The following is a 21,812-nucleotide window of genomic DNA, read 5'->3' as shown; positions in this document are numbered from 1 at the left end:
CCCAAGGTGGAGATTCTCAAAAGTGTCCTCAGATACCTGCATCATAACTTCCTGGGAAGCTTGTTCTAAAGTTTAGACTCAGAGCTTCACCCAAAACTTACTGCTAAATTAAATCCTTTAAAGGAAATTTGCATTTTTAGGAGCTCCTCTTATGCCTTCCAGTGTAGTACTTCTCAAACCCTAATGTTCATCTGAATCACCTAGGAATCTTATTAAACTGCAAAGCCTGATGTAGCATGTCTGGAGTGGGGCCCAAGATTCTTTGTTTGTTTGTTTGTTTTTGTTTTTCAACTTTTATTTTAGAGTTAGAGGGTACATATGCAAGTTTGTTACCTGGGTATGCTGTATGATGCGGAGATTTGTGGTATGAATGATTTTATCACCTGGGTACTGAAAATAGTACCCAAAAGTTTTTCAACCCTTGCCCCCTCCCTCCCCTCTCTAGTAGTCCACAGTGTCTATTTATTGCCATCTTTATGTCCCTGAGTGATAGGGTTTGACTGTGTCCCCACCCAAATCTCATCTTGAATTGAATCTCCCATAGTTCCCATTGTTGTGGGAGGGACCTGGTGGGAGATAACAGAATCATGGCAGTGGTTTCCCCCATACTGTTCTTCTGGTAGTGAATACGTTTCATGAGATCTGATTTTATTTTTCTTTTCTCTTTCTTTTTACATGGAGTCTCACTCTGTTGCCAGGCTGGAGTGCAGTGGCGTGATCTCAGCTCACTACAACCTCTGCCTCTGGGGTTCAAGCAATTCTCCTGCCTCAGCCTCCCAAGTAGCAGGGACTACAGGCACGTGCACCACCACCCTGGCTAATTTTTATAGTTTTAGTAGAGACGGGGTTTCACCATGTTGGCCAGGCTGGTGTCAAACTCCTGACCTCAGGTGATGCCCCTGCTTTGGTCTCCCAAAGTTCTGGGATTATAGGCATGAGCCACTATGTCTAGCCTAGATCTGATGATTTTGTAAGGAGAAACCCTTTTTTGTTTGGTTCTCATTTCTTTCTTTGCCTGCCGCCATCCATGTAAGGTGTGACTTGCTCCTCCTTGCCTTCTGCCACAATTGTGAGGCTTCCCCAGCCACGTGAAACTGTCCAATTAAACCCCTTTCTTTTGTAAATTGCCCAGTCTCGGCTATGTCTTTATCAGCAGCATGAAAACGAACTAATACAATGCGTATTTGATGTTTAGCTCCCACTTATAAGTAAGAATATGTGGTATTTCATTTTCTGTTCCTGCATTAATTCACTTAGGATAATGGCCTCCAGCTGTATCCATGTTGCTGCAAAGGATATTATTTCATTCTTTTTTATGGCTGCATAGTATTCCACGGTGTATGCCCCATTTTCTTTATCCAATCCACCATTGATGAGCACCTAGGTTGACTCCATGTCTTTGCTATTGTGAATAGTACTGATGAACATGTGAGAACATATATCTTTTTGGTGGAATAATTTGTTTTCAGTTGCATATATACCCAGTAATGGGATTGCTGGGTGGAATAGTAGTTCTGTTGTTAGTTCTTCGAGAAATCTCCAAACTGCTTTCCACGATGGCTGAACTAATTTACATTCCCACTAACAGCGTATAAATGTTACCTTTTCTCCTCAGCGTCACCAACATCTGTTGATGTTTTCACCTTTTTTTTTTTTTCTTTTTGAGACAGAGTCTTACTCTGTCACCCAGGCTGGAGAGCAGTGACTCCATCTCAGCTCACTGCAACATCCGCCTCCCAGGATTAAGCGGTTCTCCTGCCTCAGTCTCCTGAGTAGCTGGGATTACAGGCGCCCACCACCATGCCCAGGTAATTTTTGTATTTTTAGTAGAGACGGGTTTCACCATGTTGGCTAGTCTGGTCTCGAACTCCCAACCTCAGGTGATCTGCCCGCCTCAGCCTCCCAAAGCCCTAGGATTACAGGTGTGAGCCACTGTGCCCGGCCAAGAAGCCAAGATTTAATGGGTACACAAGTGCCCAGGAATTGGAGAGTGGGAAGTGTGCGTTGACTATTAGTCAGGGACTGTCAATGGAAGGGAAGGAGTCAACGATGGGAGTGAGAGCTCTGAACTCGGTGTTCGAAGCGGGTAATTTATGGGAGGGGCATACCTATGAGCAGACAATGCACTCAGACACGGAAGATCTGTGCATTAGACAGAAGAGACACCTTTTTCCTCTGTGATAAGAACCAAGGAGGTAAGTAAGGGGTCTAATAGATATGAGTTTGTGCATGTGTGCTGGGTGAGTAATTGAGACAATTCATATATTTGAGAAAAGACAGTGAAATATTTAAAGGTAAAAATAATAAAACCAGCTGTGGCACCTATTGGATAAGGAATTACTAACTGATGATTTAAAAATTCCTTTATGTGCGTTAGGAGTTCATTTGTTATCCCCATTTTACAGATGCGCAGCCCCAGGTTCAATAACTTGCTCTAAATGAGACTGTAGAGACTAACTCCAGCACCCGGCAGCTCTCACCTTAAGCTGCCTGGCTAAGGTCAGCAGCAAGTAACCTGGCAGCGTCTGGGGGCCTGCGGCCGAGGACAGGGCTGGAACTACACTTCCCAGTATGCCAGGCGGGGCGGGGCGCGGCGGGGAGGGCGCAGGCTCCTTCCCAGAAGCAAAAGCGGAAACAAAAGAGTCTCGCCGGCGTCCCCGCCCGCACACTCGCGCACACTCGCGCTCGGGCGCAGACGGAGCAGGGACCGGCGCCCGGAGCGAGCCAGGGAGCGGCGAACCGGGGACCCACCGCGCGGAGCCAGCTGAGCTGCCAGCGAGCCCAACTCGCGACGACCCACGCCCCCGAGCCCCGCAGCCGACCCCTGCCGGCCGGTGTCCCCACCGCGATCCCTGACCCATGGCGCTGAAGCGGATTCAGAAAGTGAGTGCCGGGGCCGGGCCTGGGGCTGCGGGGCAGCGGGGCAGCGGCCCCTGCCCACGCTGACTCGACCAGTGGTCCCGAGAGATGTGCAGGGAGAGCACGGGATGGAAGGGTGGGCTGGGGTGCAAGCAGGGAGCTGGAGGCTCGGGCCCGGCCAGCGGGCACCGGACAGGTGAGGTGGGAGCGGGGACAGGTCCCAGGCGGCCGGAGGAGCTTGAAGGCTGGGGGCCCGTGGCGCGCTCGCGCCGGGGCCGCTCCCGGAGCCCCAGGGTAGAGAGCCTCCTCCGCGTCCAGACCGCCCCGAAATCTGTGCTTCACGGTCACGGCTGGGTTTTGCCCTCCATGAGGCTAGTTTTGACCCCTGTCATGCTGTGTTTTCTCCAGGCTGTTTCTTAAGCCTGTCTCTTTTATGTTCTTGCTTACCCGGGCTCCCCGGGAGGGCACGGAAGGTGGGGTGGGCCTGCAGCCTTTCTCCGCGGAGCTGTCGGGTTGGTTATTTCTCCTCTGCGGTTGGCTCTTGCTCAGTTGCCCGAATGGGCTGGAAAGCCCATTTGCGGCCAAGAAGCCAAGAGAAGGCTCCTGCCCCTTCTATTTTGGTGCCTCTGCTGCTGCCACTTCAGGTCACATAGCTGTAGCGAAAACATAGTTGCTGATACACAACAAGATGACCTCCTGGCTGTGATTCACGGTGAGTCAAGCCAAACAGGTTTTTTTTGCCCCTCATGATAAACTTAGATGTAAAGTTCGAGACACAACATAAACTGTCGCAAATAAATTGTTTTGATGCTTTGACACATGGGTATAGAATGAGGAAGAAATGTATATCTTCATCCAACAACTGTTCACCCATCTCAACCCTGTGTGTGGAATTGTCTTTTTTTCACAGTATTTATTGCCACCATTTCAGAAGTGAACATCCTTCAGAATTGATATTCGGGCATTTCTTTCTGTTCATTTTGATTTCTTGTTGGTCTGTATACTGACCCAAGTTTTAGGTTTTACAGTTACAGTTCACACTGGGAACATTGAGAATGTGTTTGTTAAATAGGGAGTGCTTTTCACTAAGTTAAGCAACAATGGTCAGTATATTTTGTAGTTGTTTCAGAAGAAATTAATGCCCACATTTTTATCTGCTTTTTTGACCAGTAGTCCATTATAGCAATAGTAAATGTTAGAGCAGTGATAGTGACGTACACATTGTATTCTGACTAGCCACTAGTGGCATCTTTAGGTACAGAGGACAGCAACTTTTAGAGCCTGCCAGTTTTTTATTTTCAAATTCTAAATCTGTGGATCACGTGTTATTTTTTGTCCCATTTAAAGGTCGTCTCATTGTAAAACATACGGTTAACAATCAGCATCAGCATTTATTAAGTAATAATGTTTTCTTGTTTGAAGATAGTTCAGTTACACGTTGTTTTATATAAATATCCTAATTTTGAAGCCTCAGTCGGCTTCTTTACCATAACTTGCATACTTATTAATGACGACGTAATATTGGTTCACATTTGGATCAGAAAATGCACATCTTCCAAGGAAGTTTTCAAATTCTATTTCCTTCTTTCCTAGTTGTGAGAATTTTTCACATGATTTTGCACATACAAGAGCTTTTTAAATTATCACTGTGTTTTTTTAAGAGATGGGGATCTCAGTATGTTGCCCATGCTGGTCTTGAACTCCTGGCCTCCAGAGAGTCTGGGATTACAGGCACAAGTCACCATACCCAACTAACAATAGCGTTTAAATGCTGTGTAATTTGTCCACAGTAAGTAGATATTCAAAGAAATATAAACATTGTTTGTAAATACCATGCTTGGCAGTTCTCGTCAATCACCATGCTGAACTGGTGTATTTGATTTATATTTGCAATGTGTGTGTCCAAATCTTTTCTTTTTAGTATTTATTGGTTATTAGTTTATAGAGTTGTTCAGAGAAAAAAAAAAAAAAAAACTTACATAGAATTGATATCAAACATGTGACAAATTGATATTTTGGAGAAGAAATTGGGATCATATATCATCACGTCTCTGTGCGTTCATCTTTGGCTTCCCTTTCTGGTATCAGGCAAGTTAACTTACACAAGTCTTCCTTCCATTAATCACACATTCAGACCATTTCCTCACACCTTAGGGGTGATTATTTTGATTGATTCCCTATTTTTCCTCCTCTTTTATCTACCTCCTTGATTAGAAGCCAATTCTAGGTCAGTTGGGCCGCCTGCCATGTGAACAGTTATACCATCTTCTTCTTTGATGTCATCAGTATAGACATTCTTATTTCAATCTTTCATGTTCCAACAAATGAAGATGTATACTAACTTTTGGCCTTTCTTCTTAAGCTCCTATTGGAGTGTTACTATAGTTTTCCTGTACCTAAAGTGGCAGACTGTAGAGCTCTGTGGAACCTCAGATAAGTCTGCCATAGTGTAGTAGAGGGTACCAGCATGGGAACAGCTTCTAGGGTAGTATCTTAGAATCACCTGAGGGATGTTTTCAGATTCTCGTCACTTCTATAAATGGAGAGGTGTTGAATCCCTCAGATGAGTTGGGGTGGAAAGAAGACTGAGAACCACTGATGTTCTGGCCTGTCCTTATTCAAAGAGGGATCCAGAGGCCTGGAATAGAGGAGTGCATTGTCCTAGGATAGTCTTTTTTTGTTTGTTTGAGATGGAGTCTCGCTTTGTTTCCCAGGCAGGAGTGCAGTGGCGTGATCTTGGCTCACTGCAACCTCTGCCTCCTGGGTTCAAGCAATTCTCCTGCCTCAGCCTCCTGAGTAGCTGGGACTATACAGGCACACACTGCCAGGCCTGGCTAATTTTTTGTATTTTAGTAGAGATGGGGTTTCACTGTGTTGCCCAGGCTGGTCTCGAACTTCTGAGCTTAGGCAGTCCACCTACCTCGGCCTCCCAAGGTGCTAGGATTACAGGTGTGAGCCATCACACCTGGCCAATAATCTCTTAATTGGCTTGGCATATTTGAGAGCGTTAAGAAGTTCATGATTTCACATTTCTTCACTATGAAAAAGAATAAAGATGATTGGATTAAAATTATATGTGAAGACAGAGCATGGAGATATCAATGCTTAAAATACATTTTTATACTAGAATATACCAAATATACTAGAATATACTAAATGATTTAATGCTCTGATTTAGTGTGCCAGTTTTGCATTCCAGCTCATACATTTACGCACCCATGCCCTATTTTTAAATACAGTGAAAGATGTTATCACAGTCACCTAAATCATTAAAAGAAAAAAATTTGAACAAAGTCTAAGGAAAGATACCTAAAACATGTCTGAAAAAAGAGGACAGTTTTTCAGCTAAGTATCTGTTTTCTAGAATTAATTTCTAAGTTGTTTCTTCTATCAATACTGTTTTCATTCCTTGATACACTTTTTTTGGGGGGATTATTTTTTAAATTACAGATGTTAATATCCCAATACTGAATGTTTTGAAAACTAAAGGGGGAAAAAAGGAAATCCTAGAACAGTCATTATCATCATCATAGATCTTATTTGATAAAGAATTTGAGGTAATGAACGTCATACTAGCATTATGTGATGTGATGTGATAAGTTTGTTTCCATTTTTGTCTGTCTTTTGAAAAGTGAGGCAACAGAGTTTTGTTTTACAAATATAGCAACCCAGAGAACTATTCCTTGGTATGTAGTTCTTCCTCCCAAATGGAACATTAGTTGTTTTTGTTTTTTAATAATCAGTGTAATCTGAAACATATATAGAGACATACAGATTAAAATCGAATTTGATTAATGTTTTGAGCTGCTGAATTTTTTTGATTTGTAAAATTTTATGTTAAACTGTTTATGTTAGTCTAGAAAACCTTAACCCAGCCCTCTATGGATGGAGCATCAAATGGAAGAAGAAGGTCTGAGGTTTTTTTGTTTTGTTTTTTGTTTTTAGACAGGCTCTCACTTTGTCACCCAGGCTGGAATGCAGTGGCACAATCTCGGTTTTCTGTAACCTCCACCTCCGAGGCTCAAGTGATCCTCCCACCTCAGCCTCCTGAGTAGCTGGGACTACAGGCCCATACCACCATGCCCAGCCAATTTTTGTATTTTTGGTAGAGACAGGGTTTCACCATGTTGGCCAGGCTAGTCTCAAACTCCTGACCTCAGGTGATCCACCCGCCTCAGCCTCCCAAAGTGCTGGAATTACTGCCACCTCACGCAGCCAAAGGTCTGGTTTTTATTCCTGGCTGTGTGGCTTACTAGCTTCGTATAATGAGGTTAGTACATATTTTCCCATACATTTCCATACAATGGATATGTGTGGATATCCATACATATGAGGCTCCTGATCTCAAAAACCAGGGTGTATATAATGGTTACTCTGCCTTATAAGTACTTGACATATATTAATTGACTTAATTCTTAGTATGCCCAAGAGGTGGAAAGAGTGTTATTTCCATTTTACAGATGATGACACTAAGGCAGGGAAATATTGAGTAGTTTAGTCATGATCGTGTTATCTAGTAAGTGACATTGCTGCAAGTCCAAAACAAACAGTTGACTTCAATTCCATATTCTTTTTTTTTTTCTTTTTTAGTTCTAGAATCTTTTATTTAATACGTTCTCATGCCCAGTTAACACAAAAATAGTTGCAGTTACATACCGCTAATGAAAGCCACCAAACTGCCTATCTGAAGGGAGAGTCTAGGATCTTTCTCTTCCACCTCTGTCCTTAGGAGAGAATGATAGTTTTTGGATATTGAAGAGAGCATTCACTGAGCTTACTGAACTCATCAGATATTCTATAAAGCTTTCTGTCTAATGTAGCCACTAGCCACATGGAAACAAATTGGCTATGAAAATTTAGTTTTCAACCTTGAGCTTTATGAACTCTAAATATAGATCAAATATTGCTGATGAAAATTTAGTATCCAAATTGAGATGTGCTGAAGTGTAAAATATATACTGGAATTTGAAGACCTAGTATAAAAGTCTAAATAATTGTTACTAAATGAGATATTTATAAACAGATATTTTTATATTGATTACATTTTGAAATGATGACATTTTGGATAAGCCACCTAGTCAGGCTAAGACTCATTTTCTTTCTCTGTAAAATGAAGGAGTAAACGATATCAGAGTAGATGGTGAAACCCCCTTGTAGGACTTACTTGCCTTATTCTGTCTTTGCGTTCAGGTTCTAGCAAGCGGACCGTGGGCAGAACATTTTCCTCCTTGTTCAGGCAGAGCAAATTTGTGGGCTTTTAAAGAGGGTAACATTGTTTCTTAAATCACTTTCTGTAATTTAATGTCAGTAATCTATTTATAGAAGGGAACAGCCACATTCCCTAAGAAAGTTTTGTATGACTTTACCTTTTATTTTGCTTTTAAGCTGGGCTGCAATATTATTACTGAACCTGTGACACTTCACTTAAAATGTCAAATCCTTTAGTGGAGAGGGTGTTATTTCCTTTTCTTAATCTTTTTATACGTCAATGATTGTGCCGCCTAGGCTAGCAAATAAAATCTGTCAATAAACTGACTGAACAATGCTATCCAATAGAAATACAATGTGAGCCACATTTTAATTTTAAATTTTCTAGTAGCCACATTCTAAAAAAGGGAAATAGAGGCAAGCAAAAGTAAATTTAATACATCTTATGTAATTCCATATTCTTAACCACTTCAGTACATAGCTTCTCTTAGCCATGTGAACTCATATCTATTATATTTAAACTGGAAGACATAGAGTCAAATGGGTTTATGGGATATAAGTGCTTTGCAAACTGGAATGTTCTATACAAATGTAAAGTGGTGTTATAATTAAGACCCTGGCATATTTAATCACTTTCACTGACACATTGCTCAAATGTATTGATTGTGCTGTGTAAATCTCTGCTCCAAAGTAATGCATGCTGAGATCGTTTAATGTTGTAAATCAGTAATATAACTTTGATCATCTTTGTTTCATCACTTTGAATTTCTCTCCTCCAAAAGGATTTTGAAACATTGGTTGTAGTTCATAAATGCTCTGTCAAAAGTATCATTGCATTGTGAAGTTTTTATTTGAGATAACTGTTTTTGAATTGATAGAGTCATTTAGTTCCTGTAGTGGTTTTGAGTAGTAAACTGTTCATATTACGAGATTAAATCCAAGACTCCAGTTCTTTCTAGAAAGAATGATATAACTTAAAGAAGCACAGTATTTATGCATTTTGGGATAAATGGTTTTCCTTGAGGTGAGAGGGAGATAGTGTTCTTTCTCTAATAAGCCACTATGTAAATGTTTCTTTTAAATCTTTGTAATTAAGCTCAGTCTTTCTTTTGCCCCTGATACCGTATTTTTCTTTCTTCATCACAATAAAGGTGTAAAAAAAATGAGGTAACCTATGACAGTTAAAAAGTTCTGAGATTTTTTCTCTGTGGAAATAAATAGCCTAGAACTAAATAAGACTGTTTATGCCTATTTTAAGAAGCCGGGCACATATGAAAACCAAACCTAGCAGGATGTGGGATTGGCTCCAGGAAAGCAGAATAGCGTCCTTACTCACTTTAGTTCCCTGAAATACGCATAGAAAACATATGGGCCCTTTATTTTCATTTAATGAGTGCTACTAATAGAAATGATAAACCTAATATGTAGCCATAAAACTAAGTTAATGGTCGTCTACTAATGTAATAGCCCCCGCCTTTTTAATAGTGGATAAACTAATTACATTGAATTAACAACAGGAATTGAGATACTTATCCTCTCTCCTCTCCTGTGAAATGCTGGAATAAATGATGCTAGAATATATAATATGACCAATATTTGCAGAGTTTGGAGATTGGAGGGGTGGGTCCTCAGGCTACCTTAGCACATATGTCTGAAGGCAGGACAGGTTTTATTTCTGGCCCATCTTGGTCTTGATGATCTCTGAGAAGCTAAGGTGTTTCTGTGCTTAGTTTGGTCCTGAGATGAATCTGTGAAGGTTCAGTTTCACACGTTAGACAATAACAGGCTATTGTGTTCCAGGAGTTGTCCTTAGTATGGAAAGGAAGCTGCTATCTACAAGCATACAGTCTAGTGCTGTCCATTCCACCATCATGCTCTGCATCCTCTTGTCTTGCCTCTTTCTGGATTTATTTCTCACTGCCCTCTATTCATATGGTCCTGTTTGTATGGCTCATCTCCTTTAGTGACACCACAATGCTTATTTAAATTCCTGGTCTTTTTTTAGACTTAAGAAGCCTCTCCAATGGGGGTGAGCTGAGGAGCTGGTTCCTTCACCTTAAGCTTCCTCAAATAATAATCTGATTGTTCTCATTGTAGGTGGCCACTCTCCTTATGTGAGCAGAGTTTGGGAGTAGTATGGTTGGATTGCTCTAGAGAAAACTAAGTGGACCTAATGAATGATCTGGGCTCGTTGTTCTTCTCTTAAACCAGAAAATCTCCGGCTTGTGTTTTTACTTCTCTCAAATTTTGCTGTATTTTGTTTTCACTTAAAGATATTTTCTAATTTTCCTTTTTATCTCTTCTTTGACCCTTGGATTATTTAGAAGTACATTATTTATTTGCCATATGTTTGGGGATTTTACAGATAGCTTTCTGTTACTGATTTCTAATTCCGTTATGGTCAGAGAACAAATTCCATTATTATATGACTCCTTTTAAATTGTGGGGACTTGTTCCCCCCCGCCCCGGGACAGAGTTTGCTCTTGTCGCCCAGGCTAGAGTACAGTGGCGCAATCTCAGCTCACTGCAACCTCCACCTCCTGGGTTCAAGTGATTCTCCTGCCTCAGCCTCCCAAGTAGCTGGGATTACAGGCACCCACTACCGCGTCCAACTAACTTTTTGTATTTTTAGTAAAGGCTAGGTTTCACCATGTTGATCAGGCTGGTCTTGAACTTCTGACCTCAGGTGTTCCACCTGCCTTGGCCTCCCAAGTAGGGACTTGTTTTATGACCCAACCTTTCAGGTGCTCAACAGCACTTTTGAATGAATGATGGTTAATAGTTCGTAGACTTCATTTTTGTATTTTCTGGTTGGTATCTATTGATAGTAGGTTATTTCTAAGAAATGGATGCCAAACTAAGGTGTACACCTTCCCAGCATCTTTTTTTTTTCTCTTTTATGAGTTTCCAAACAGTTTTGTGAATAATAAACATCCACTTTTTAAAATGGAGTGGAAAATATTAGTGCTTTGCATATAGTAAGGGTGTTGTTTCATGAAACTTTTGTTTTGGTTGTGTATGTGTGTCCCTCTGTGTGTGTGTGTACTAGGTTGTAATGTAAAATCTTTTTCGCATTATGAATTGCTGTAAGGAAAGCTGGAAAATCACTGTTCCATAACATAAGATCCTTAGGTAAAATTAACATCAAAAATACATGCCATACAAACATACATATACATGCATACATATATAGGGAGAGCAAATGAATACATATACACATACACAGAGACACACAAATATATTGATACACATATACACATAATGTAAACTGTTCTAGCCTTGGAAACATTTCCATTTGATACAGACTGTATGCATTGTTTCCTTCTACAAGTAGCAACATTTTAGTGACCAATGTACAACCATAATATTCAAGAATAATGCTGGATGATACTAACACAGAGTAGAGAATTTATTATGAAACACTTTAAGTGCCCACTGTATGCCAGTTATGAACTATAGAGCTGTAAGAAGCAATATGTAATAACAAATATTTGGTAGGTATTGGTAGGCATGTTCATGTTTTACACGCACTTTAACAAATAGGCAACTAGGTTTTCTTTTTTTTCTTCCATCTTTTTTTGGTTACTGTAAAGTAAATAGTTTTGATAATGGAGCACTCAGAATGCTCCATTTACATATTTTATGTCAAAATTCTATTTAAGTTGTGTATAATTTCCTATCAAGTTTTTCTTGCCTCTCAGAGTGTCTTTAAACACAACTCTCCTGAAAGCTTATGAAGTAGTATTCATTTCTAACCTTTTATATGCTATAAGCCCCTGAGAAAATAGAAGAATTCCTTCTCATTCTTCACTCATCACACTTTGTTTCTCTGGTGCATAGCTAAAAATGTGCAAATGGCCTTAATACAGTACTGGAGCATTGTTTGCTTCAGTGTTGGTTGAAAATAATGTGCTCTAGCCGTTGCAGTGCTGAGGTGAGTATTGAACTGGGGTGGGAAGAGTGCTGGAGTAGAAGTCAGATGGTCTGAACCTTCGTCCTAGTTTGGCTTTATGACCTTGGCCAAGAGACTCATAGTCAAATTCTTCACCTGGAAATTTAATGGATTGAACTTGGTGCTTTATATCATCCCTTCTGAGTCATAATTTTAGGCAAACCTAAATAATGTTATTTGCTGTTTTTGTTTTGTTTTGTTTTGTTTTGTTTTGCAGCAAACAGTAATGATCACAAAAACAAACACTGAGCTTTGGCACTGTGCTCTGCAGCTATATTAGACTTGACCTAAAATTCCATTTACTTTGAAATATCAGATTTGAAATAAATGTTGATATCTCTTAATGTATAATATAAGGTCAATAAACCTTATTCTCTAAAGAGCAATTATTTATGATGCAAATAAAATGTATTTCTATTATTGCACTGGTAACATAATGTGCTTCTCTAATTCAGTTTAGCTTCTCTGTATTTCATGGGTAGCTTTTGTACTTAAAAGAGTGTTTTATCCACATATTTAGACAACTGCCATACACAGCTGCACAACTGCCTTATAGGTAATAGTTTTTTTTTTTGAGGTGAAGTCTCGCTCTGTCGCCCAGGCTGGAGTGCAGTGGCATGATCTTGGCTCACTGCAATCTCCACTCCTGGGTTTAAGGGATTCTTATGCCTCAGCCTCCTGAGTAGCTGGGACTACAGGTGTGTACTACCATGCCTGGCTAATTTTTGTATTTTTAGTGGAGACAGGATTTTGCCATGTTGTTCAGGCTGGTCTCGAACTCCTGACCTCAAGTAATCCACCCACCTTAGCCTCCCAAAGTGCTGGGATTGCAGGTGAGACCCTGGTGCCCAGCCTGTGTAGTAGATTTTTAAGATTCAATGCTGAGCACGGTGGCTCACACCTGTAATCCCAGCACTTTGAGAGACCTAGGCAGAAGAAACACTTGAGCCCAGGAGTTTGAGACCATCCTGGGCAACATAGTGAGATTCCATTTATAAAAAAAGAAAAATTAAAAAAATAGCTCAGTGTGGTGGCACATGCCTGTAGTCTCAGCTACTTAGGAGGCTGAGGTGGGAGGATCACTTGAGCCCAGGAATTCAAGGTTACAGTTGATTGTAACTTTGTTACAATCTGTGATTGTGCCGCTGCACTTCAGCTTGTATGACAGCAACACCCTGTCTCAAAAGATTCAAGTTAATGCATTTATGGAACACCTTCTGATGTAAGGCATATACTAAATGCAGTAAGGAGATGCTAGTTATATAGAAAAATAGCTATCACCATTATCTAAGAAATTTAGAATTAATAAGTGTAAGAAAAATCATGTAACAACTAGATGGATTTAGGAAAGTACCAAACAGAAAATACAATGTATTTAAACAGGAAGGGAGTCAAAGATGGGAGAGGCCAAATTTATTTGGGAAAATCAGGAAAGACTGTGGAGAAGATAGAATTTGATATAGGTTGGGAAGAGTGGATAGCATTTTGAAAGACTTAGGGGAGCCAGGCTCATAGAGGAAGCTACAGAAATGACACTAGAATATGCTTGACTTATTTGGGAAGGAGCAGATAATCCTGCTTTTGGGAATCATTCAGAAACAGTAGACCATAAAGCTTCATATTGTAGACAACCTTGAAGGCCCGTGCTGAGAAATACATACTTAATGCAGAAGATTGGGGAAGCCACTGAAGGTTTTTGAGTAATAGGAACTAATGCTTTTTTTTTTTTTAGATGGAGTCTCACTCTGTCACCCAGACTGAAGTGCAGTAGTATGATCTTTGCTCATGGCAACCTCCGCCTCCCAGGTTCAAGCGATTTTCCTTCCTCGGCCTCCCCTGTAACTGGGACTACAGGCGTGCACCACCACGCCCGGCTAATTTTTGTGTTTTTTAGTAGAGACTGGGTTTCACCATGTTGGCCAGGCTGGTCTGGAACCCCTGACCTCAAATGATCCACCCACCTCAGCCTCCCAAAGTGCTGGGATTACAGGTGTGAGCCACCACACCAGCTGGAATGAACAGTCTTAATCATAGTGCATCCTTGCCCTCATCAAACTCAAGATTGTTTACTGTTTGTCATTATAATTTTGATTAATGTCATGAAAAGGGATGCACAGAGTATTCTAGGAATATAGCGGGGACCTATTGAAGGGTTCAGGGAAAACCTCCTGAAGGCAGTAATGTTTAAGATGAGACATGAAAGTAAAAGTAAAGTAGATAAAATGAATGACTGAGGGAGAGAGTGTGTTTTGGGGAAGGGAGGTGATTAAGTATCTTCTGCCTAAAAGGAAGCCACGTTTGCAACTAAAGGCAAGATAGCATTTGGAGGAATTAAAAGTCATGGCTGATGCAGAGAGCACTGGGGAAAAGTATTGCAGATATGAGGCTAGAGAGAATTCAGATCTTGGAAGGTCTGGTAAGTCGTTTTAAGGACTTAGTCTTACTTGAAGATGAATGGAAAACATCGAAGAGGTTTCACATGGCTCTTCAAGAAGATGATTTCGGCAGCAGTGTATAGACATTAAACAGTCCATGCAAGGGACTGATTTACAGTAGAGAAATAGGAGGCGAGTAGGTAAGTTATGATATTGCACTTAAGTGAGATCCAAAGAGGGTCTAAGCTACGATGTTAGCAGAGGACATTGAAAAGAGGGGTATATGACAAAAATTACAGGGTGTTTGTGCCACCTGGCCCTTTTGAGTTGGTGTGATCCATCTATGCCTACACCTTCTTGACCTTTCGAGTCAAGTATCACAGGCTCCCTGGTCTAGGCAATCTCTTCACATTCCTCCTTCTGTTATCCTGTCTGGTCCCAGATATTAATATTGTCTGCCTGGCTGGAACCTTTGGGTTCTTATCCTAAACTGCCTCTCCTCTGGCTCGTATCAGACTCTTCTGCACATTGGACCTCAGCTGTCCTATTTGATGGGCCTTCTGGGACCCTTTCAGAGGGAAGGATCTAGACAGAAGGAGAATCTGAACAATTTGGTACTTTTCAAATTGTGAGGGAGTGGGTTGTGAAGAGAGGAATTAGATGGTAACTCCAAGGCTTAAGAGTTTGAATTACTGAAACGAATCAATGCATTTTTACTGTAAGGCTTCATAAAACAGATTCAAATACAGCTTTTACTCGGCTACTTTGGATTTGTCTAAAATAGATTTTTTTTAATATAATTCCTCTGATGGAAATATTATATGTAGAGAGTGTGATCAAGAGTCTGCCATCTAAATAGGAAGCCATGTTTGAAAGTAGAGGCAAGATAGCATTTTGGGAAATTGAGTCATTATGCCTGGTACAGAGAAAACTGGGGGAAAGTGGTTGAGATGTGAGGCACTGAGTAAATAACGTCTGTAATTCTGACCTCAAGCTTTTATTCTAAATTACACTCTTCCCCCCGCCCTCCGTCCCCCGAGATGGAGTTTTGCTCTTTTTGCCCAGGCTAGAGTGCAATGGCACGATCTTGGCTCCCTGCAACCTCTGCCTCCTGGGCAGAGTAGTCTCTCAAGTAGCTGGGATTACAGATATGCACCATCAAGCCTGGCTAATTTTTTATATTTTTAGTAGAGGTGAGGTTTCACCATGTTGGCCAGGTTGGTCTCAAACTCCTAATCTCAGGTGGTCTGCCTGCCTTAGCTTCCCAAAGTGCTGGGATTATAGGCATGAGCCACCATGCTTGGCCCTAAATTACACTCTTTATAGTTCACTTTCAATATATATGACTGATGAGACAAAGTCACATATTATTGCTTTCTTCATCTTCCTTTTTTGTGGCATTTGGCTGCATTATTATTTTTAAATAAACGGTTTTTGCCAGAGAAACTTGATCCAAGGAGACAGCAAAGCAGATAGGACCAGTTTGTTGAAGTGAGTTTGGTTCCTATAACTTAGTTAATTGGATGTTGTCAGCATTTTGAAGTCTTCGGGAAGAATCTACATGGTTTAAAATCCAGATGTACTTTAATTCACAGGCTTAAAGATGTTCTGTATTTGGAGACATTTCTGATGATCATTTGACATCTTTCTATTGAAATAGCTCTAGTCAACTGGATAAGGAGATCAGGGCCTGAACTGTAAGCCCGTGAAATGTTTATTTACAGACAAACCAAATATAGCTCATATATCCTTTTAGAGGCAACATGAAAAATGCAGCCCAGTAAGAATCACTGTCTTGTTTTAGGAATTTTGAGGTAAAGATGGTTGTGTCATGTTAATTAATTGCCGGTTGAGCCAGGAGTTTTGAAATAATGCTTTCATAGGCTTTGGATTTAGTAATTTAAATTTTGGGCTGTAAATCAGTCCCTTGCATGGACTGTTTAATGTCTTTTACTCACACCCAGTGGGGTATGTATTATATCTATTATGGAGATTTAGATCTTCTGACTGTTGAAGCTAGAAAACAACAAAGCATTTTCAGTCTGGTCAGCATAATTTTTTAGGGAATATTTACTGCATTGTGTCATACTAAGTTTTATGGTAAATAAGGCAGTTCTCACTTGTTTGCTTTTATTCCCCTCTGTTCAGATTGGCCAGTTACCCTTCTGGGAGCCAGGAGATTAATGCAGGCCCCTTCTCTTACATTCCCTTCTTTGTTTCCTTTTATTTGTTTACTTTGTTTGAATTAGGCTGCCTCATCTACTTTTAGTTTTTAAGTCCCCTAGAGGCAGGGATTGTGTCTAGGTTGGTTTTATGGAGAACACTCGGCATATTGTGGGGGTGTTATAAACATGCCATCTGTGGCAATTTAAAATTCAGTTTCAGACCTCTCAGTACTTTTCTTTGTGTCTAGTTGTTTATAGAAATCTGAACTAGAATAGAGGTGCTTAGCCATGTAAGACTATATAAATCCATTAAATACACATTTTTGTGGCTTTATTATAAGTGCTTTTATAGTTCTGGTCATGATATAAAGACACTGTCCTTTAATCTACTGATCATTAATATCTTATATTTTTATTTTAAAATTTAGATATTCCTAGCTAGTTTTTTTATTTGAATATTAATCACATTCGAATGGAAAATTGCTTCATTGGCACAGACTACTTTTTTCTGGAACATACTTTCACCAGTTTGATGATATTTATTGCTTGATCTGTTTAGGTATAGAGTTGACTTGTTCTAAGCTTATTTTTGTCTCAAAGGGGAAGAAGAAAATAGAATCAACAATGCATTTCAATTTTAGATTAAAAGTCACTGGAAATGAAACCGAAATACCTACACAAAATATATGTATACTCACACAGTGTTCTTCTATAATGAGTTCTTTTCATATACAGATTTGTAAGTAGTCTCATTATTTGATAGCCATCTTTTCCATTATATGAATTCTATATATCCTTGCCCGTCTTTTTTGTTTTCATTATGTTATTCATTGTGGCAAAATACATTTTAAAAGTTATAATGTAAACTTTTTGTTTCAGTTATACAGACATAAACTATACAGCTTGACCAATTTTTTACAAAATGAACGAACATGTGAAACCAGCACCCAGCTCAAGAAATAGTATTACAAGGACCCTAGAAACCCTTTCTTCTCCCTTCTTAGCTTTACCTCTGCCCTCAAGGGAAATCACTATTCTAATCTCTATCACCGTACATTACTGTAGCCTGTTTTTGAACATTATTTAAGGGGAATCATACAGTATGTATCTTTTTGTCTCTGGTTGCTTTTGCTCACCATATTTGTAAGGTTCATCTATATTGTTGCCTGGAGCTGTAGTTCATTCTTATTGCATGAATATGCTTCGAGTTGTTTGTTCTACTTTGGTGGACATTGGGTTGCTTCTGGTTCGTTCTACTGTTGGTGGACATTGAGTTGCTTCTGGTTTGGGGCTATTACAAATAATGGCATGCATATTCACTTTTCTGTTGGGTATATACCTAGCAGTAGAAATACTAGGTCGTAGAGTATTTCTGTGTTTACCAGTAGTGGTTACTATTAGTTTTCCTCGTCCACCAGGAGTTCCAGAGTTCCAGTTGTTTCAAATCTTTGCCAACACTTGTAGTCTTTTCTATTTCATTTAAATCGTTTTGTTGGATATGTAGTGGCATAGCATTTTGGTTTAAATTTGCATATCCTTAATGACTAATGAAGCTGAGCCCCTTCTTATATATATATATATATATATATATATATATATATATATGTATTGGCCATTTGGATAGCTTCTTTTGTAAAGTGCCTGTTTAAGCTGCTTTTTAAAAAGTTGATCTGTAGGAATATCTTTTACATATTCTGGATGAGACTGGTCAGATATATGTAATATTGCAAATATTTTCTCCCACTTGGTGGCTTGTTTCTTCACACTTTTTAATGTGTCTTTTGGTGAACAGATGTTCTTAATTTTAATCAAGTCCAAATTTTTCATTTTTTTCTTTTATTGTTAGTACTCTGTGTCCTGTTAAAAAATCTCTGTCTTTATGGGGTTTTAAAAATCTTTATTATTTTACTTTTCACACTTAAACCTATAGTCTATTTAGGATTGATTTTTGTATAGTCATGCATTGTGTAATGACAGGGATAATTTCTGAGAAATGCATCGTTAGGCAGTTTTGTCATTGTGCAAACATCATCGAGTGTACTTTCACAAACCTAGATGGTACAGCCTACTCTACACCTAGGCTATATAGTATAGTCTGTTGCTCCTAGGCTAGAAACCTATACAGCATGTGACTGTGCAGATACTATAGGCAATTGTAACACAGTGGGAAATATTTGTACATTTAAATATAGCTACTCATTCAAAAGGTACAGTAAAAATATAGTATAAAAGAGAAAAAATGGTGTACCTGTATAGGGCACTTACCATGAATGGAGTTTGCAAGACTGGAAGTTGTTCTGGGTAAGTCAGCGAGTGAGTGGTGAGTGAATGTGAAGGCCTTGGGCATTACTGTACACTGCTGTAGACTTTATAAACACTGTACATACACTTAGTGTATACATATTTACGTGAAAAATATTTTTCTTCAATAATAAACTTAGCTTACTGTAACTCTTTCAGTTTATAAACTTTAATTTTTTTTAACTTTTGGACTCTTTCTTGATATGACTTAGCTTAAAACACAAAACACATTATGTAGTGATATAAAAATATTTCCTTTTTTATATCCTTGTTCTGTAAACTTCTATTTTAATTTTTTTCACATTTTTTCACTTTTTAAGCTTTTTCGTTAAAAACTAAGATACAAACACACACATTAGCCTAGGCTTACACAGGGTCAGGATACTCATTATCACTATCTTCCAGCTCTACACCTCCCCATTTTGTCCCACTGGAAGGTCTTCAGGGACAGCATGGAGTTGTTGTCCCCTCTGATAACAGTCCCTTCTTCTGGAATATCTACTGAAGAACCTGCCTGAGGCTGTTTTGCAGTTCTTTTTTTATAAGTAGAAAGAGTACACATCAACATAATGATTAAAAGTATAATGTAGTAAATACATGAACCAGTAACATAGTTGTGGATTGTCACTGTCAATTATTATGCACCGTACACAGTTGTATGTGCAATACTTTTATAGGACTGGTAACACAGTAGATTTGTTTACACCAGCATCACTAAAGCATATGAGGAACACATTGCAGTGCGATGTTAGGATGGCTACAAGGTCATTAGGTGATAAGAATTTTTCATCTCCATTATAATTTTATGTGACCACTATATATGCAATCAGTTGCTTGAGACGTTATGTAGCACTTAACTGTATATTATTTGAGGTAGGGGGATCAAGGTTGTGATTTCCTCATATGGATACCTAATTGACCCAGCACCATCTATTGAATTGTTTTCGCTTTTTAATTTTTGAGTTCTGGGTTTGACATTGGTTTTTTTTTTTCTTTTTATTTACATTTTCAACACATTGTCACCATAGCTAAAGGTAAAATAAGTACTCTTGGTCCCATTCAGATGCCAAACACCAAAACTTTTGCTTCCACATCAAAAGTACTATTTGTTTGCCTGAGACGGTGATAATATGCTAAGTTAGGTTTAAAGGATATGTTCATTTCCTATGTGCAACTTTCTGTATTAAGGCTTTGCAGAGCTCCCAGGGAGCAACACTCACTTTGGGGCCTGTGTGAATGGTGTCCTTTATTGTCGGTGGCACATGGTCTGTGTGACAAGATGATAGCAGCCCTGAGTCCTACTTGTAATAACTGGAATATTAAAAAAAAATCATGGGTGCGGCAATATGCACCTGGAATCCCAACCCCTTGGGGAGGGTAGGGCAGGAGGATTGCTTGAGCGCAGGAGTTTGAATCCAGCCTGGGCAGCATAAGGAGACCCCCATCTCTTAAACCGAAAAAAAAAAAAAATCACTTTTTCTATGCCCCCAGCAATCTACCATTTCACAAATAAGGGTACAAAAGTGTACCCCAAGTTTAAAGAGATGGATAGGAAGTAAACTCTGAGGCAATCCTTGTAACTTTTCAGAATTTACCACATCTTATCACCTTACTTTGTAATGTTTCATATATCAGTTTCTGTTTTTGATTTAGAAGGTAGTTTACATCAGTTATTTTTACTAGTTCCTTACTAGATCACTCTTCTGTCCTAGGATAAACTTTCTTTCCAGGGTTCTCTAGAGTATTCTAAACTTTAGTGACACATTCAGAAGGGGACCCCTGAGGCTTATAACTACTCTTACATGTGTTTCCTTGGAGGTACAACTTCTGTAGCTACTTTTAAGCTTCTAAGAACCTAGAGGACCTCTTTCTTATACCTTTTAAGCTACATTTGTAAAAATATTTTTTCCACAAATGAATAAGTTCTCCTTTAATTTCATGCCCCAGTTTAATCATCAACAATGTGCCTGAGCAGTGATTTGTGAGGATTTTTATTAGCATCATAATCTGATACTATTGCATTAAATCTTTAATGCCTTGGAAGGGTATAGTTGGGATGAAAGTATAAAATCTGAATAATGCCTGTTAGAAAGGATGTAGAAATACTTAATAAATTTCTATATTTAGCACATCTGGTTAAGTGAACCATGGAATAAACAAACAAACAAAATTTCTGCAGCCCTGTCTGTGGGCAGCTCTGTCACTAAGGATTGCCAGTGGTTAGAAGACGACTTACTTTGAGATGAGGTCAGCTCAGCACAAACCCCTAACTCCCTTGGAAAGCAACCCAGAGCTGTGTCCTGAAAGTCGGTCAATACCATCCTAAATAAACAATAAGGAACGTTTAGAGCTTTGAGATCATCTAAACCAGAGAAATGGAAACAAAAATTTAACAGGAATTTTGTGTGGCTTTGGATACTTTGCTAGAATATATAATACGTTCTATAAATTGAAAATACTTGTAATAATGGCACAATATCTTAATAATTAATATTTTGATATTCATTTTTGTGTTTCACATGTTATTTAAAAGCTTACCATAGTGTTTTCAAGTGACCTGCACTATTGTAACACCTGTTATACTTTTTACCATATGCAATCTGCATGTCTATATAAAATAATAATTTATTTGGATTCAATTATCAGATCTAATCACTTGCATTTGTAAAATATTGAAATTTGAGATATTCATGTTCTACTGATGACATTTTTCTTTAAATTTTATTGCTGATTCGAATAATACCAAACACCTTATGTGAAAGGCATTGTGCTAAGTATCATGGAGGGATCCATAAATAAAGTGCATAAAATTCTTAGTTTTAAAAAACATTCCGGTAGATGGGGGAAAGTTAGCATTTATTAAGCATCTATTATACATGTCAGGTATTAAGCTAGGGGCTTTACCTATGTATTTTTACACATAGGTATGAAATTTTAATTCTCAGTACAGTT

At 39.1% G+C, this 21,812-nt stretch overlaps 1 protein-coding gene across 2 annotated transcripts in view; it reads left to right on the top strand.

The window, feature by feature from the left end:
- Window positions 1-2,650: 2,650 nt before the first annotated feature.
- Window positions 2,651-21,812, top strand: part of UBE2D1 (ubiquitin conjugating enzyme E2 D1) — a 34,682-nt gene continuing 15,520 nt past the window's right edge. Inside the window, exon 1 of one of the 2 annotated variants that reach the window (XM_007963401.3) lies at window positions 2,651-2,883. In XM_007963401.3, the coding sequence (XP_007961592.1) occupies window positions 2,860-2,883 (24 nt within the window). In that variant the 5' untranslated portion in view covers window positions 2,651-2,859. The remainder of the gene's footprint in view (window positions 2,884-21,812) is intronic. The other variant, XM_007963402.3, reaches the window with a different exon arrangement.

The sequence above is a fragment of the Chlorocebus sabaeus genome, chromosome 9, assembly GCF_047675955.1.
Source record: "Chlorocebus sabaeus isolate Y175 chromosome 9, mChlSab1.0.hap1, whole genome shotgun sequence".
In the NCBI taxonomy this organism is placed as follows: Eukaryota; Metazoa; Chordata; class Mammalia; order Primates; family Cercopithecidae; genus Chlorocebus; species Chlorocebus sabaeus.
Note: the sequence above shows the minus strand (reverse complement) of the source record. Positions and strands in the feature narration are given on the sequence as shown.